This window comes from Cricetulus griseus, chromosome 3 (genome assembly GCF_003668045.3).
Source record: "Cricetulus griseus strain 17A/GY chromosome 3, alternate assembly CriGri-PICRH-1.0, whole genome shotgun sequence".
NCBI classification, from domain to species: domain Eukaryota; kingdom Metazoa; phylum Chordata; class Mammalia; order Rodentia; family Cricetidae; genus Cricetulus; species Cricetulus griseus.
The window spans coordinates 85,971,632-85,987,612 of NC_048596.1; the positions used below are offsets into that span (position 1 = coordinate 85,971,632).

At 38.8% G+C, this 15,981-nt stretch overlaps 1 protein-coding gene across 1 annotated transcript; it reads left to right on the top strand.

The window, feature by feature from the left end:
• Positions 1-13,977: 13,977 nt before the first annotated feature.
• LOC107978645 (small nuclear ribonucleoprotein G-like) lies at positions 13,978-14,342 on the top strand. Its single transcript, XM_035441319.1, has one exon. It carries the CDS (start codon positions 14,120-14,122, stop codon positions 14,306-14,308), a length of 189 nt encoding a protein of 62 aa, XP_035297210.1. The 5' UTR covers positions 13,978-14,119; the 3' UTR covers positions 14,309-14,342.
• The last annotated feature ends 1,639 nt before the right edge of the window (positions 14,343-15,981 follow it).

Genomic DNA, 15,981 nt, shown 5'->3' on the forward strand with positions numbered 1-15,981 from the left:
TCCAACAAGAACAACAAAGCCATACCTCCTAATCATGCCTCTCTCTTTGGGGGCCATTTTCCTTCAAACCATCACAGCATGTATACACATATTCGCTACATAGTTTACTCAGCATCTTAGCAGATACTGAACATTTTTTTTCTTTTTGGCATAGTTAATTTTTGAGAAACAAATTTTAAGAGAATATTTCAAATAGTGTTAATAAATAATACCTGAATGAGGATAATTTTTATCTGTTGTATTAATTTTACTGATAATGGTGAATCTCATAAATTGATACTCAATTACCTGAATTACTGAGAAAATGAATTTATCAAGGTTAGTAACTAAGCTTAATATCTTGATTGGTTATAATATAGGATTCTCTGGCTTGAAATAAAAGATTAGACAATTACTTTCCATTTCCAAAGGTCAGTCAATAACTATGTATTCCCTGTAGGATCTTCTCTTACCTCCTACCGCCACTAGCCCTACTCTTCTCCACAAACTAAATATAGAATGCACCTACTAAGCATAGAACCTGAGCAACAGAATATTCTTGAATGTATGCCAAAACTAAACAGCTCCAAATTATAGAAAGGCACACAGATCCAAATGGCCTGCTGTAAGTAGGAAGATGGCTTAAATTCCAGAATAGCACCAATTGTGTAGTGTGTGCCATGTCCTTGATAACTAGAAAATACAACTAAGAGGTGAAATAGTATTGGTACCTTTCAGTCCTGGTGACTTTCTTAAGGAGTTTTGTTTCTTGTTCCTATAATTTTAGGTTCTGCTGTGGGATTTCAGGGAATCCTGGTAGACAGAAAGTAACTAATGGTTTTTATAGTTCTAGGGATCAAGTTCAGAACCTTGCACATGCTAAGAGAAGATCCTACAAGTAAGTTATATCCACAACCCCAAAAGTAGACATGTAGACTGTACAAAAGACAACATGTTAAATGACAAAAATAACTAAAGGGTAGTGACTTACTTCAAGCAGGAAAGTGGCATGTCATAAGGTCCTATGAGTATATGGATCAATTATTTGGATATAGCTTTCAACAACACATTCAGCAGATATTTGTAAGGACTCAGAGAACTCCACAGTTCCTAAGAGAAGGCTCATTAACAATCAGACAACTTGGTTGGTATCAGAAAGGACTTTAGCCTGACATATCTAGGAAGAGAGTAAGCAAACTGAGGTTTAGAGCTCAAGTCACCATCTAGACATTTGAGGACATTTGGAGTTCCCCAATTTTTGTCTTTTGGGTGAATATATTCCTGAATTCTTGTGGATTTTTTTGTATTTTATGGCCTTTTCCTATTCCACTATTTGATAAATCCCTATTATTGTTGTGACATCAAATGTAACACATCAAGAACACATACTTGTTTCTACTTAGACATAACTTCTGTGTTAATCTACATAGTCATAGGGTAAACAGAAAATGATATCTGGTAATAGAGAAGTCAATAAGCCTAGTTATTCAGAATGAGGGTAATGCAATTGTTTAAGAGACAATGAAAATTGGAGTGCTAAGAGTAAATACTTACTAATGAAATATTCATGGAGACAGCTGTTCTCAGAACAAAGATCCATGGAAAGTTAAAAGATCATGTTGGTGTGTCCATTCAGAGAAATTTCTACCATGAAGAATTACAGAAACTATACTTGCAACAAAGTTCAGCTTATGGAATACAAATATTCAAAATGGCATAGCTAGAAGAATAAACCATGAACGTCTGTGCTAAATAAGTTGGTGGTGAAAACCCTCCACGGATGTCTGATCTATAGTGTGAATGGATTTAAAAAAAAGAAAAGAAACCTACTTATTATGTACTAGAGTCTTCATACACAGTCTTCTCCAGCTATTTCTGGCTTCATATATTACAGTCTCTGCTAAGACTAAAGTGCAGAGTGATTTTTTTCATTCAAAATCACAGTATTTGGTAATGGGTAGGTGACATGTAAGTGATAAGATGCATTATAAAATAATTCTCAAAGCCTAATGTTCAACTTGTCTTTATAGTGATTAGGTGTGATTTGGAGTAGGGAAGAATGTTTCCATGAGAAAATCAACTCATTTTGAGATAAATGAATGAACAGTCAAGTTAAAACAGTAATATATCTTTTTGCAATTGTGGCCACATCCCCCCTCCCCACATCTTCTGACACTCTGAATGCTTTTATGGGTTGAATGTTTGAACCCTCACCCTCATTTAAACATACATGGAAACACAAACTGCAATATGGTAGTATTTGGAAATGGAGCCCTTGGAAATTATCAGGTTTAGGAGCAAAGGTGAGGGAAATACCCTTGATAAAGATATTTATGTGCTAAATAAATAAGAAGAGACAACATCCGAGCTCCCCCTGCATTCTGATGTAAACAGTGGGTATGTGAGTTCACAGCAAGAAGATGTATGTCTACATCTCAAGAGAAGAGGCCCAGAATGGAACTTACTTTCCCTGTACCTTGATCATAGACTTCTCAATTTCAGGATTCACTAAAAACAAACTTGTGTAATTTAAGTTGCCTACTAGGATATTTTGTTATACAGCTCAAGCAGACTAAGATAAGCAACATCTGCAGTAGTAGTATATTCATTGTTATGCCTATCCTCTCTCAGTGATTTCACTGTATTTTGCTGTCCTATATGGAACAAGCAGATCAATTCTTAACCACTATTCCTTGGCATGGTGAGTCAGGGCACAGTTGTGCTTAAAATCCACCAATGAGTAAATGCAAGACTGTTTAATGGCATCTTGGAACTTGTCCAAGAGGAAGCATAAATGCCCTAGGTTCATTCACAGGTCATGATTTGTAATTTGTCTCTGGGGTTTTTGTAAAGAGGCACATGTTTATATGCAGATTGATGACACAGCATCTCTAACCTGCACTAAATAGGTTTGGGACAACATACAGCATACTAAAATTCCTGTAGTGGATATGTTTCTTAAAAGCTTTTTTTCTTTTTTAGCTCAACACTCTCTGGGCCTTCACCTTGTAAATCACCAGCTCTACAGAAATCCCATCGAGGAGACCCAGACTCAGAAAAATCTGTAGGAACCTGCAATAGAGCTGACATGTGAAATTGTTTCCACAGACCAGTGGCAAGTTTTAACCTTTCCACAAATATCCACATCCTAACATACGCCAGGCATTTTGAAATGTTCCTCACTTACTTTATTACTCAAAGCAAGCTCCTGAAATGGGTATTTGTGATGGTTAATACTGATGGTTAGCTTGACTGGATCTGGAATCAACTAAGAGACATGCCTCTAGGTAGACCTGTGAGGGCATTCCCAGGAAGGATTAATTGAATGGGGAAGACCCTCCCTCAAGAAGGAAGTACTTTTCAGTAGCAGCCTAGAGTAGTCCAAGGCCTGCATAGCCCACCCACTGTTACAGTCCTTGTGATGACTACATCTATCTTGATGTTACAACTTCCACCTCCTTCACTGACATCAGAACTCAACTTCTTTGGCCTTTCCACACAGTAAAAACCAGCATCAACTTAGGAAGCTTTCAGGACTTGGGCACCCAAGTGAGACTGCTAAGGCATCCAGCTTTATGCCTGAGCAGCTAACGAGATATTAGCCAGTCTAGTGTGCAGATAGCCACAGTTAGATTCCCTAGCCCCTATCACATAAGCCATCAAATAAATCCATCTTCATAATATATATGCAGTCTATTGATATTCTTTATCTACATAATCCCAACTAATACAGTATTATACAATTTTATTTAAAAAAAATAAGTCTATTGCAGTAGCCAATGGTAGGAAAAGTTGCTTACTTCGCCAAACAGTGAATCTGTTTACTGATAACAGAACTGGATCATAACAGGTCCCTGTTTCTATCTGTAAACACTCTCCATTTTTTTATTTAGAAACAATCATTTTATGTATCAATCCCCCCATTCCCTCTCCCTCCCATCCTCCCATGACCCCTAATGACTCCCCAACACACCCCCACCCACTCCCCAAGGACATTGAGGCTTTCCGTGGGAGATCATCAAAGTATGTCACATCATTTGGAGGAGGGCCTAGACCCTTCTCCATGTATCTGGGCTGAAATAGTATCCCTCCATAGGAAATGGGCTCTGAAAGTCCATTTGTGCACTAGGGATAAATAATAGTTCCACTATTAGAGGTCCCATAGCCTGCCCCGGCCTTATGACTGGCACCCACATTCAGAGGGTTTGGTTCAGTCCTATGCTGGTTCCCCAGCTTTACAACTGAGGTCCATGTGCTCTCACTAGGTCAGGTTAGCTGGTTCTGTAAGTTTCTCCAGCATGGTCTTGATTCCTTTGCTCATCCCTCCTCCCTCTCTACAACTGGATTCCAGGAGTATGACTCAGTGCTTAACTGTGGGTGCCTGCTTCTGCTTCCATCAGCTACTGGATGAAGGCTCTAGGATGGCATATAAAGTAGTCATCAATCTCATTATAGGGGAAGGGCATCAAAGGCAGCCTCTTCACTACTGCCTAGATTCTTAGTTGGGATCATCTTTGTGAATCTCTGAACATTTCCCAAGTGCCAGATTTCTCTTTAAACCTATACCGGCTCCCTTTATTAAGGTATCTCTTTTCTTGCTCTCTTCTATTCCTCCCCTGTCTCAGTCTTCCTGAACCCTCTTGTTCTCTTCCTCCCTTCTCCCCTTCTCCTTTTCTCCTTTTTCTACCTCCCCCTCCCATGCTCCCAATTTGCTCAGGAGTTCTTGTCCCTTTCCCCTTCTTCCAGGGACCATGTATTTTTCTCTTAGGGTCCTCCTTGTTTCCTAGTTTCTCTGGGGGTGTGGGTTGTAGGCTGGAAGTCCTTTTCTCTATGTCTAATATCCATATATGAGTGAGTACATACCATGCTTGCCCTCTCTCCACTTTTTAAAAATATTTTTGTCGTGAAAGCATGTTTAACTTTGTCAAATATCTTTCAGTGTCTATCTAAGACGATTATGTGCTTTCTGTCCTTACTGTTAACATGGTGTCTTAGTTAGGGTTTTTATTGCTATGAAGAGACACCATGACCATGGCAACTCTTATAAAGGAAAAACCTACAACTAGGGTAGTTTACATCTTCAGAGGTTTAGTCTATTTTCATCATGGTGTGACATGGTGGCATGCGGCTAGACATGGTGCTGGAGAAATACCTGAGTGTACTACATCTTGACTTGCAGGCACAGGAAGTGGTCTGACTCACTGGGTGTGGTTTGAGCATATATGAGACCTCAAAGCCTACCATCACAGTGACACACTTCCTCCAACAAGACCTCATCTCCTCCAACAAGGTCAAACCTCCTACCAGTGCTATTCGCTTTGGGAACCATTTTCTTTCAAACCACCACACATGGTATAATACATTTATTGATCTGTGTATAACCAAACCACCTTTGCATGCCTGGGATAAACCAAAGTATCTCTCTCTGTCTCTGTCTCTCTCTGTCTCTCTGTGTGTCTCTCTCTGTGTGTCTCCCTCTCTCTGTCTCTCTCTGTCTGTCTGTCTGTCTGTCTGTCTCTCTCTCTCTCTCTCTCTCTCTCTCTCTCTCTCTCTGTGTGTGTGTGTGTGTGTGTGTGTGTGTGTGTGTGTGTGTGTGTACATAATACGGTGCCCATGGGAAGCCAAGAGAGGACATCATATTCCCTAGAACTCAAGTTACAAACAGTTTTGAGCCAGTCACTGTGGGTACTAGAAACTGAACTCTTGCACTTTGAAAAAGAATCAAGTGCTCTTAACCTCTTAGTTCCCTTTCTAGTGCCCACACACGATAATCTTAATGTGTTCTTAACTTGGGTTGCAAGTATTTTTGTTGTTTTCTTTTAAATAGAGTCTCATTATGTATCCCTGGCTGACCTCGAACTCATTATATAGACCAGGTTGTTATCAAAATCATGAGAGACCCACCAGTCTCTACTTCCTGAGGGCTTAAAGTCCTACACCACCATATCCTGTATGGTTTGCAAGTAATTCATTAAGAATATTTTCATCAGCCTGGTCATAGTAGCACATACCTTTAGTCCCACCACTCCGGAGGCAGAGGCAGGTGGATCTCTGTGAGTTCAAGGCCAGCCTGGTCTACAAATTGAGTTACAGGACAGTCAGAGCTACACAGGGAAACCCTGTCTCCAAAAACAAAACAAAAAGTATTTTCATCTCTGTTCATCAGGAAAATTGGTTTGTTGTTTTCTCCTTTTTTGTTGTGGTAACTGGCTTTGGTATCAAAGTAATAGTGGCTTGGTAGAATGAGTTTGATAATGTTTCTTGCCTTTCTATTTTATGGGACAATTTGAGAAGTGTTGGTATGAGACCTTCCTTAAAAGTTTGGTAGAAGTTGGTAGTGAATCCATCTGGTCCTGGGTTTTTCTTTGTCTGGAGATTCTTAATTACTATATCAATGTCATTGCTTGTTGTAGGTCTGTTAAAACTGTTTATATCTTCTGGCTTTAACTTTGGTAGTCATACATAGTTTGACATTAAACTATTTCTTCTACAGTTTTCAACTTGTTGAAAAATATTTCCATTTGCTTATGATTTATATTTCATGGGAATCTGCTATAACAATTCCATTCTCAGTTCTAATTTTATTAATTTGTTTCTTCTCTTTCTTTTGGTTAGTTTGTCTAATAATTTGTTCAATTTTTTTCAAGTACCAACTCTTTGATTAATTCTATGTCTTTCTTCTTTAACTGTGTGTAATATAGTATTCCTCTAAGAATTTTTTGTAGTCCTGGGTTAGCAGTCATGAAATACCTTAACTTGTGCTTTTCTTGAGTTATTATTTCTTCATCAATTTTAACAGACAACTTTGTTGGGCATAGCAGCAAAGTAACAATAACCTTGTTGCCAATTATTATTTTTTAGATTGAACCGTGTCTTTGTGTTGCCAAGGACAGATCTGATGCTGCCCTGATTATTTCCACCTGTATGTGTGAGTGGGCATTTTCCCTTAAAAACTCCAGCAATGACTATGACATGCTGTGAACAGGTTCTCTGTCATGTCTGTTTGGGGACAAAAATGCTTCCTGTCTTTAAATGTCTATTTCTTTCTCTAGGTTTGTGGAATTCTTGACTATAATTTCACTGAGTATATTGTGTAAATCTAATTTGATTTTTATCTCTCTTCCTTCTTTTATTCCATGGATTTTTGGGGTTGGCGTCTTGACTGTTTCCCAGACTTCTTGACAGTTTGGGTCATTCTTATTAACTTTATTCTTTGTATGTCTATATGTATAATTGTCTTGACCTTGTCCTCCCATCCTTGAAGTATATTCTTGTGTTTGGTCTTGTCTGTTGATGTTCTCCTACTGTGTTTTCTATTTGATTGCTTCTTTCTTTTCTAGAAATACCTTTTTCCCCCTGTGTCTGAATTTCCTACCTGAATTTTTCTCTCATGTTTTTTTTTTTTAACTTTTCCTTCATGTTACTGATTCTTTCATCCACTTTGAGTTCTTTCTTGTCTAAGTTTTGAACTGATTCATAAAATTCTTGCATAGGTCCTTAATTAAATCCTCTATGTTCATTTGAGTCCTCTATTGGGTGTTTGATTCCTTTTTTAATGTAGGCCTCTTGACTCTTTTTCTGGCATCTCAGCTCCCTTGTCATCTGTCTTCCAGTTTCTAGAAGCAGCTGGCTTGTGGGGTATCTTAGAGTGGAATGCCACCTCATGTATTTTGAGTTTCTTTTTTGTATATGTATCCTTTCTGTTGTATTTTATGTGAGTCTTCCTGATGAGTTGCATTTACATTTAGAGGGTCAGTCAATTGCTGTACAGCTCTGATGGCTTAGCAGCAGTCCCAGTATGAGCTGCAGAAAATACTCGTACTTTCCATAGGAGTCCCCTAAAGGATGTGGAGACAGAGACACTGTTAGCTGGTAAAATGCAGCTAACAATTTTGTGGGATGTTTTGAATTAATGGTATCTATTTATTCAAATAGTAAAATGGAGGATCAGGAGAAGGAGACAAAAAGGCATAGAGTTACAATGAAAATGTACATGGGTTAGAGGTAAGAAAATGTATAGAGTCACGTTAAAAATGTATATGGGTTAAAGGTATGAAAGAGCACAGTCACGACGAAATGTATGTGGGTTAGAGGTATGAAAAGCAGTACAGAAAATACTGTATATCAGATTCTTCAGAAAGACAGACAGATGAGCCTTTTCCAGTGAGATATAACATATCTTGAAGTAAAAATGTACACTTAATATATATATAATATATATTATATTAATATATATTAATTAATATATATTATTAATATATAATTATTATATATAAAATATATTATATGATATATAACATATATTATATATAAATAATATATAATATATATAATATATATTAATTAATATATTAATATATATTAAAAGATTGTAAAGACATAATGTACATAAAATTGAAAATAAATATAAGTTTAAAAGTGCAAGCACTAGAGGAACAATAAAATGAAACAGACATTATGTTTCCAGTCAATCTTCTTCCTGGTTGGGGAGGGTCCATGTCCCCTCTATTCACCTTAGTTCTATCTGTCAGGATACTGTACCAAGTTCCACCACACACTTCTTGTGATCTTTTGGGTATCTCTGAGATTCCACTCACTCCTAGGGCCCCATGGATCTTTGGGTCCACAAGGAAAAGCAGCTATTGGGAGACTGAATCTTAGGATCCTATGGTTTTCAAAGCTGTGTTTTCAATCACAGAATTGCTGCCCTCTGCTGGCAAATTCAGAGGAGGCTTGGCCTTTGCCAAAACAAAACAACAACAACAATAACAACAAAACCAATGGTAATGTGATTACCTTATGAGCCTCAGTAACTGGAATCTCACAGAGCTCAAATGATCCTGAATCACCTGCAAAACTATTGGGCCAGATCTGGTAGTATACCAAGCAGGTAAATCAGGAGTTTCAACCCAGTTTAGGCAATACAAGAAACTGTCTGAAAACAAAGAAGCACCCCAACTTAGGATCACTCTTCACTGATTGCAGACTGATATCAATTTGTCTTTGGCAAGCTAAAAATAAGTAAGCACCAGCTCCTTCTTTCAAGCCATGCAATAAACTGACGTCAGAATGCAGTAATCACCAAGAGGCAAGATTTTAAGGTTTTTTTTTAAACTTTCATATTTATTCTTCTTTGTGTTCTGTAATTTCCACACAAAATTATATGAGGAAAAAATCAACCATAAAGTAACTGTCTGTGGCAAACAAACATTCCCATTTGCCCAGATGTTTAAAATGCATTTCCACACTCATGACTTTTGTTTCTGGAAAACAAATCAACTACTTGAAGAACTATCTTGCTTTGAAAGGAAATGCATATTAAGATAAGGATAAAGGGCAGTACTGGGAGTCAGCTAAATGTCCTTATCTTGCTGGCCTCTGATGGAGATCTGCATCCTGAATCAAATGAGGGCTCTGAAAGGATAAGAGACAGACTGCAGCCAGGCAAAGTTATGTGTGGCATTACTTGCTTATTAGTTTCAAGAGTCAAAACTTACTCAAAGGCTAGAGAGCAACTAACTGTGTTAGGCTTTACAGACAACATAACCTTTCTCACAACTACTCTTTCTCGCTACAGGATGAAGGCAACCATCCACCAACAAAGTATGTCTATTCCAATAAAATTTTATTTATAAATGCTAGACTTCCATGGCTGTCACAAAATACCTGAAATAATCAACTTAAAAAAGGAGGGTTATTTGGGCTCTGTTTCAGTGGTTCCAGCATGTGACTTATAAGAGTCTATTGTTTGGGGACCTGTTGTTTGGGGACCTGCAGCGAGAGAACATACTGATGACAATGAAGCAAATAAAAGAGGAAGGGACCAGGTTCCAATAGCTTCATTAATTACACCTGTACCAATGAGTTATTTTTAGCTGTCTTCACCTCCTAAAAGTTCCACCACCCCCTAAAAGCATAGGCTAGCAGCCAAGATTTTACAACATGGGCTTTGGTTAGGCATTTAAGATCCAAACTACAGACACTATAATCTATACCTTGTATTTTTTTATGTGTCATAAAGTATCATGAATTCAAATTCAAGACTTTATATTCTATCCCTTAAAAACATAAAAAGAGAGAACCACTCTTTACAAGGGACCCACACTGGGACAAGACTCAAGTACGTAACCTTTAGCTTCCTTCCTGAAGTAATCTTTAGTCCCACTTCAGCCTGCCTGCCTGAGTCCCTCCTCCAAACTCATCTCCACTCCTTTGGAATTTGGCCTCTTGGTGTGGACCCAGGGTCACTCTGGGTCTTCCCCACTACCTCTTCCACCTGCTGCTTCTATTCCTTTCTGACTCCCCACTGACACCCAGAGCATCTGATGACAAAGGGAAGATTTTCTCCAATGGAGTGTCACTGGGTATTAACCACATTCCAGGATAGGCCCCATGCCTCAAAGTAGCTGACCAATACAAAATGAACTTCATGGGGTTTCTTTAATGTGAGGGATTTTTTTTATTTTGTTTTGTCTTATTGAGGTTTTTGTTTTGATTATCATTTTTTGTTTGGGAGAGAGAAAGTGAATCAATGAATTTGGGTTGGTAAGGGGGAGGAAAATGATATGATCAAAATATGTTGTAAGAAAAAGTATATATACAAAGAATTCCTAGTTCACAGGCCATGTAGAAACAGGTAGCAGGTAGATATGGCTCATGAACACTATCTGTCTGACTGTCTATCTATCTATCTATCTATCTATCTATCTATCTATCTATCTATCTATACATCATTCATGTATCCATCTATTCATCTATCACCTATTGTTATAGTTGAAAAGAACAGATTTTTCTCTCAATTTATTAGTTCATTGAGAATTCCACATCTGTTTCGATCATAGTCACCTTTCCTCCCTCAGCTAGGATGCCCTTCTCCATGCTGAAATTTGTTTTAGTTTGTGTTTAACAGGTCTTATACATGCTCTCACAACTGCTGTGTATTCACATGTGCAGCTGCTCTGATGTGCCCAAAATACACTGTTTCCTTCTGGCTTTTATGCTATTTCAGTTCCTTTTCTGCAGTGATGCCTGAGCATTTGGAGACACGACACAGTATACATGCTCCATTTATGGTTGAGCATTCTTCAGTCTTTTATTCTTTGCAACTTGGCCAGATATGGATCTCTATGTTGATCACCATTTATTGCAAACAGAAGCTTCTCTGATGAGAGGTAAGATAAGTCTTAATCTGTGGGTATAATGATAAGTCATTAGGAGATAGCTTAATATTTCATCCATTTAGCAGAATAATAGTAGGTTGTCCCCTAGGGCCTATGTCCTATGGAACCATAGGTCTTCAGCCCAATAATGGTGCCATGTGTAGGTTTCATCTTCTAGAACAGGCCTTAATCCAATGAAAAGGAGATTGGTTACTCCCAAGATGTTTGTGCCACTATTGCACCAGTGGGCATGTCTTGACAGGCCAGTTATTATTGTATGTTGCAGGGTTCACAGCTCAGTATGACCGATGCTTACTTTTATCCTTCAGTAGGATGCATAGTATCTTCCAACACCAAAAAAGCTAGCCAGTAGAGGTAAAGTTTCTAGGTCAGTATCAGCTTGACAGCTCCATATTCTATGCTTCAAGATCCCCAAACATGCCGGGCGGTGGTGGCACATGCCTTTAATCCCAGCACTTGGGAGGCAGAGGTGGGCGGATCTCTGTGAGTTCGAGACCAGCCTGGTCTACAAGAGCTAGTTCGAGAACAGCCTCCAAAGCTACAGAGAAACCCTGTCTCGAAAAACCAAAAATAATAATAATAATAATAATAATAATAATAATATCCCCAAACATTATAGTATATTGCCACTGCTCCTGGTTGCCCTCCAGACCTTGGTGGTAAAATGTTATTGCTGAAAATCCTCAGTTAATTTTTCAGTAAGTTTCCCTTATAAAATATAGTTCTGTTGCTTTCAGAAACATAGCAAAGTCATTGCTATCATTTTTATTATACATATACTGTGATTACATCTACATATTTTTAATTTTTACATGATTACAAATTATTGACTGTCAAAAACATCCTATTAATTTTGATTTTAATACTTCATCAAATTAGGTACTGGTAGTGATCTTTTACATATCTGTTAGAAATAATACATGTTATACAAGCTGTGGTGTGGAAAAGGAACCAAAGTGTGTGAGTTGCCACTTAAATATGCAACTATTATCTGTGTTGAGTGTGGATATAAAATGGTATAACAAGAACACCCCCTAGTGGCAGCAGCCATGGCATATAAACACACAACCAGGATTTTCTTCCCAGGAATGGGCAGAATTAACTCCTTGTGCTACTAAAGCAAATGTTGAATGCTACTCAAACACAGAAGAGTGTCAAATCAGAGAGGGACAGGAAGCAACAGGTCCTACAAAATGCAAAGAGAGGTCATTCCTAGGGCAATTCAAAATTATACTTTGCAAAGTATATGGAGGTAGCGATATTCCTTAGAAGTACAAGTCTGATAAATATTAACATCTAGTGAACTCTGAGCAGGTCCATAAACAGATTAAGAAGTGCTTTCTTAATAAACGGAAGAAAAGGCCAGGGAAAGAGCAACCATAGCTAACATGCTTTGAGTGGTAGTACAATCTGGTAGTTTATGTTTATGGACTTCGGAGTCAGACTGCCTGGGCTTGAACACTAGCTTGGACAACTGCTAGCTAGATGATAACCTTTCAGCTGTCTTCATGCCTTTATGAAGAAGCTATATTGTGGGGTTCCAGAAGTGATATAAGAATTATGGGATTGGCAAGTTGGCTGAATAGGTAAAGGTACTTGTTGCCAAGCTTGGTGACCTGAGTTCAATCCCTGGATCCCACAAGGTGACAGGAAAGAATCAACTTCCTTCCTTCTTGTATGTCTTTCTCTCTGTGTCTCTGTCTCTCTCTCATACACACACACACACACACACACACACACACACACACACACACACACAGAAATATGTTGACTCTTCCTTCCCCCTCTGCCTCCCAGACCTTTCCTGAGCCCTACTCCTACCCAAGGTCCTCATCACCCCAGGTCTCTCTGGGCCTGCAGCTGCAGAGAATGGTCCTGCCTGCATAGAGTGGATCTGCCCAGACAGGAAGGACCTCCTGAGTCTGGAAATACCTCACTCTTCCTTCTCCCTCCGGCTCCCTGACCACACCTGAGTCCTACTCCTGCCCAAGATCCCCATCAGCCCAGGATCTCTCTGGGCCTGCGGCTGCAGAGAGTGGTTCTGCCTGCATAGAGTGGATCCACCCAGACAGGAAGGACCTCCTGAGTCTGGAAATACCTCACTCTCCCTTCCCCCTCTGCTACCCCAACCTCTCCTGAGTGAGGAGACTACCAGGAGAGGCAAGAACATCCATATCTGCAGACATTGAAGTCTTGGCCTACACACACCACTGGGTGACAAGAGGAGATAGAGAGACCCCACCAGCAAGATCTGAGAAAGCACAACACAGAGGAAGAAGAGACAGACCTAGAAATCTACTTCATGAAGATGTTTGAGACCCTTAAAGAAAGAAATAGAAGAAAAAACAAACAAAAAATTCAAGAAATAAGTAATTCTCTTAAAGAGTCTAAAGGAAAAAACAACCAAACAAGTGAAGGAAGCCCTGGAAACAGTTCAAGGCATGAAAGCTGAAATAGAAACAATAAAGAAAACACAGAATGAGGGGATGCTGGAAATACAAAGGCTGGATAAACGATCAGGATCTAAGGATGTGAGTATAACCAATAGAATACAGGAGATGGAAGAGAGAATCTCAGTTGTTGAAGACTCTCTAGAGGATATGCAGCAATCAACCAAGAAAAATCTCAAGTCCAACAAATTCCTAACACAAAATAGCCAAGAAATATGGGACACCGTGAAAAGGCCGAATTTAAGAATAATAGGTATAGAAGAAACTGAAAAAATATAGGTCAAAGGTACAGAAAACATATTCAACAGAATCAGAGAAGAAAACTTCCCCGACCTACAGAAGGATATGCCTATGAAAGTACAAGAAGCTTACAGAACACCAAATAGACTAGACCACAAAAAGAACTCCCCTTGCCACATAATAATCAAAACACCAGACCTGTACTGCTGTGCGTGCGTTCATGAGGCCGCCTGCTCCTTTCCATCCTGCCGAGCCCACCGAAGAGTCTCCATGAGCAAGACCCACCCTCCTGAACTGAAGAAATTTATGGACAAGAAATTATCATTGAAGTTAAATAGTGGCAGACACATACAAGGAATACTATGGGGCTTTGATCCCTTTATGAATCTTGTGATTGATGAGTGTGTGGAGATGGCAACTAGTGGACAACAGAATAACATCAGCATGGTGGTCATATGAGGAAACAGCATCATCATGTTAGAAGCCTTGGAAAGAGTCTAAACAATGGCTGCTCAGCTGAGGAATTCACATCCTTCCCCAAAGAACTGTTTGACTGGGGTATATAATTGGGTCATGTACATTTTCATAAGAAACTTTTTGCTAAATAAACCTTTGTGATACTCAAGAAAAATAATCAAAACACCAAATGTACAGAATAAAGAGAAAATATTAAGAGCAGCAAAGGAAAATGGTCAAGTAACATATAAAGGCAGACCTATCAGAATCATACCTGACTTCTCAATGGAAACTTTGAAAGCCAGAAGGTCCTGGACAGATGTCCTACAAACACTAAGGGAACATGGATGCCAACCCAGACTACTGTATCCAGGAAAGCTTTCAATCACTATAGATGGAGAAAACAAGATATTCCATGAAAAAAAACAGATTTAAACAATACATATCCACAAATCCAGCACTACAGAAAGTCCTAGAGAGAAAACTACAACCCAACAAAGATAACTATACTCACAAAATCATAGGTAATAGATAATCCAACTTTGCCAAACAGCAAAAGAAACAGGAGGGCAAAATCCACACACAGTGACACCACCAACAACAAATCCAAAACAAACAAGAACCAACAATCAATGGACATTAATATCCCTCAATGTCAATGGTCTTAACCTGCCTATAAAAAGATACAGGTTAACAGAATGGATAGGAAGACAGAATCCAACCTTCTGCTAAATACAAGAAACATACCTCAACTTCAGAGACAGGTGTCACCTCAGAGTAAAGGGTTGGGAAAAGATTTTCCAATCAAATGGACCCAAGAAACAAGCTGGTGTACCAATTCTAATATCTAACAAATTAGACTTTAAACTAAAATCAATCAAAAGAGATGAAGAAGGGCATTTCATACTCATCACAGGAAAAGTCCATCGAGATGAAGTCTTAATCCTAAACATCTATACCCCAAATACAAAGGCACCCACATTTGTAAAAGAAACATTACTAAAGCTCAAACCACACATAAAACCACACACACTTATAGTAGGAGACTTCAACACCCCTCTTTCACCACTAGACAGGAGCACCAGACAGAAACTTAACAAAGAAACAAAGGATCTAACAGAAGTTATGACCCAATTGGGATTAACAGGCATCTATAGAACATTCCATCCAAAAACAAAAGAATATACCTTCTTCTCAGCACCACATGGCACCTTCTCTAAAATTGACCACATAGTTGGCAACAAAGCAAACCTCCACAGATACAAAAGAATTGAAATAACCCTGATGGGGAATGTACTATGTATGTTTATCTTATTGATTGTTAAATAAAATACTGTTTGGCCAATGAGACAGCAAGTAGATGGGACTAGGAGTCAAAGAGGATTCTGGGAAATGTAGTAGAGAAGTGATGATCCAGGCAGGAAGTGACATAGCAAGGAGACTCATATTTAAGCAAAGATGAAACAGGAAGGGCCACTCTTTCCCCTTCGCCTCCTCCAACAGCAGGATGTGATCCACCAGCAAGGAGGGACGCCAATAAGGCGTCTGATAAGATAAGTCTTATAAAATATATAGATGTATGATAATTGAGACTGAGCTAACAGATGGGAATCCTAGACATTGGCCAAGCAGCATTGTACCTAATACAAGTTTCTGTGTATTCATTTGGGCCTAAC

What these genes read in the sequence shown, in the direction of transcription:
- LOC107978645 (XM_035441319.1), top strand. Translation starts at nt 14,120, where the DNA reads ATGAGCAAGACCCACCCTCCTGAACTGAAGAAATTTATGGACAAGAAA.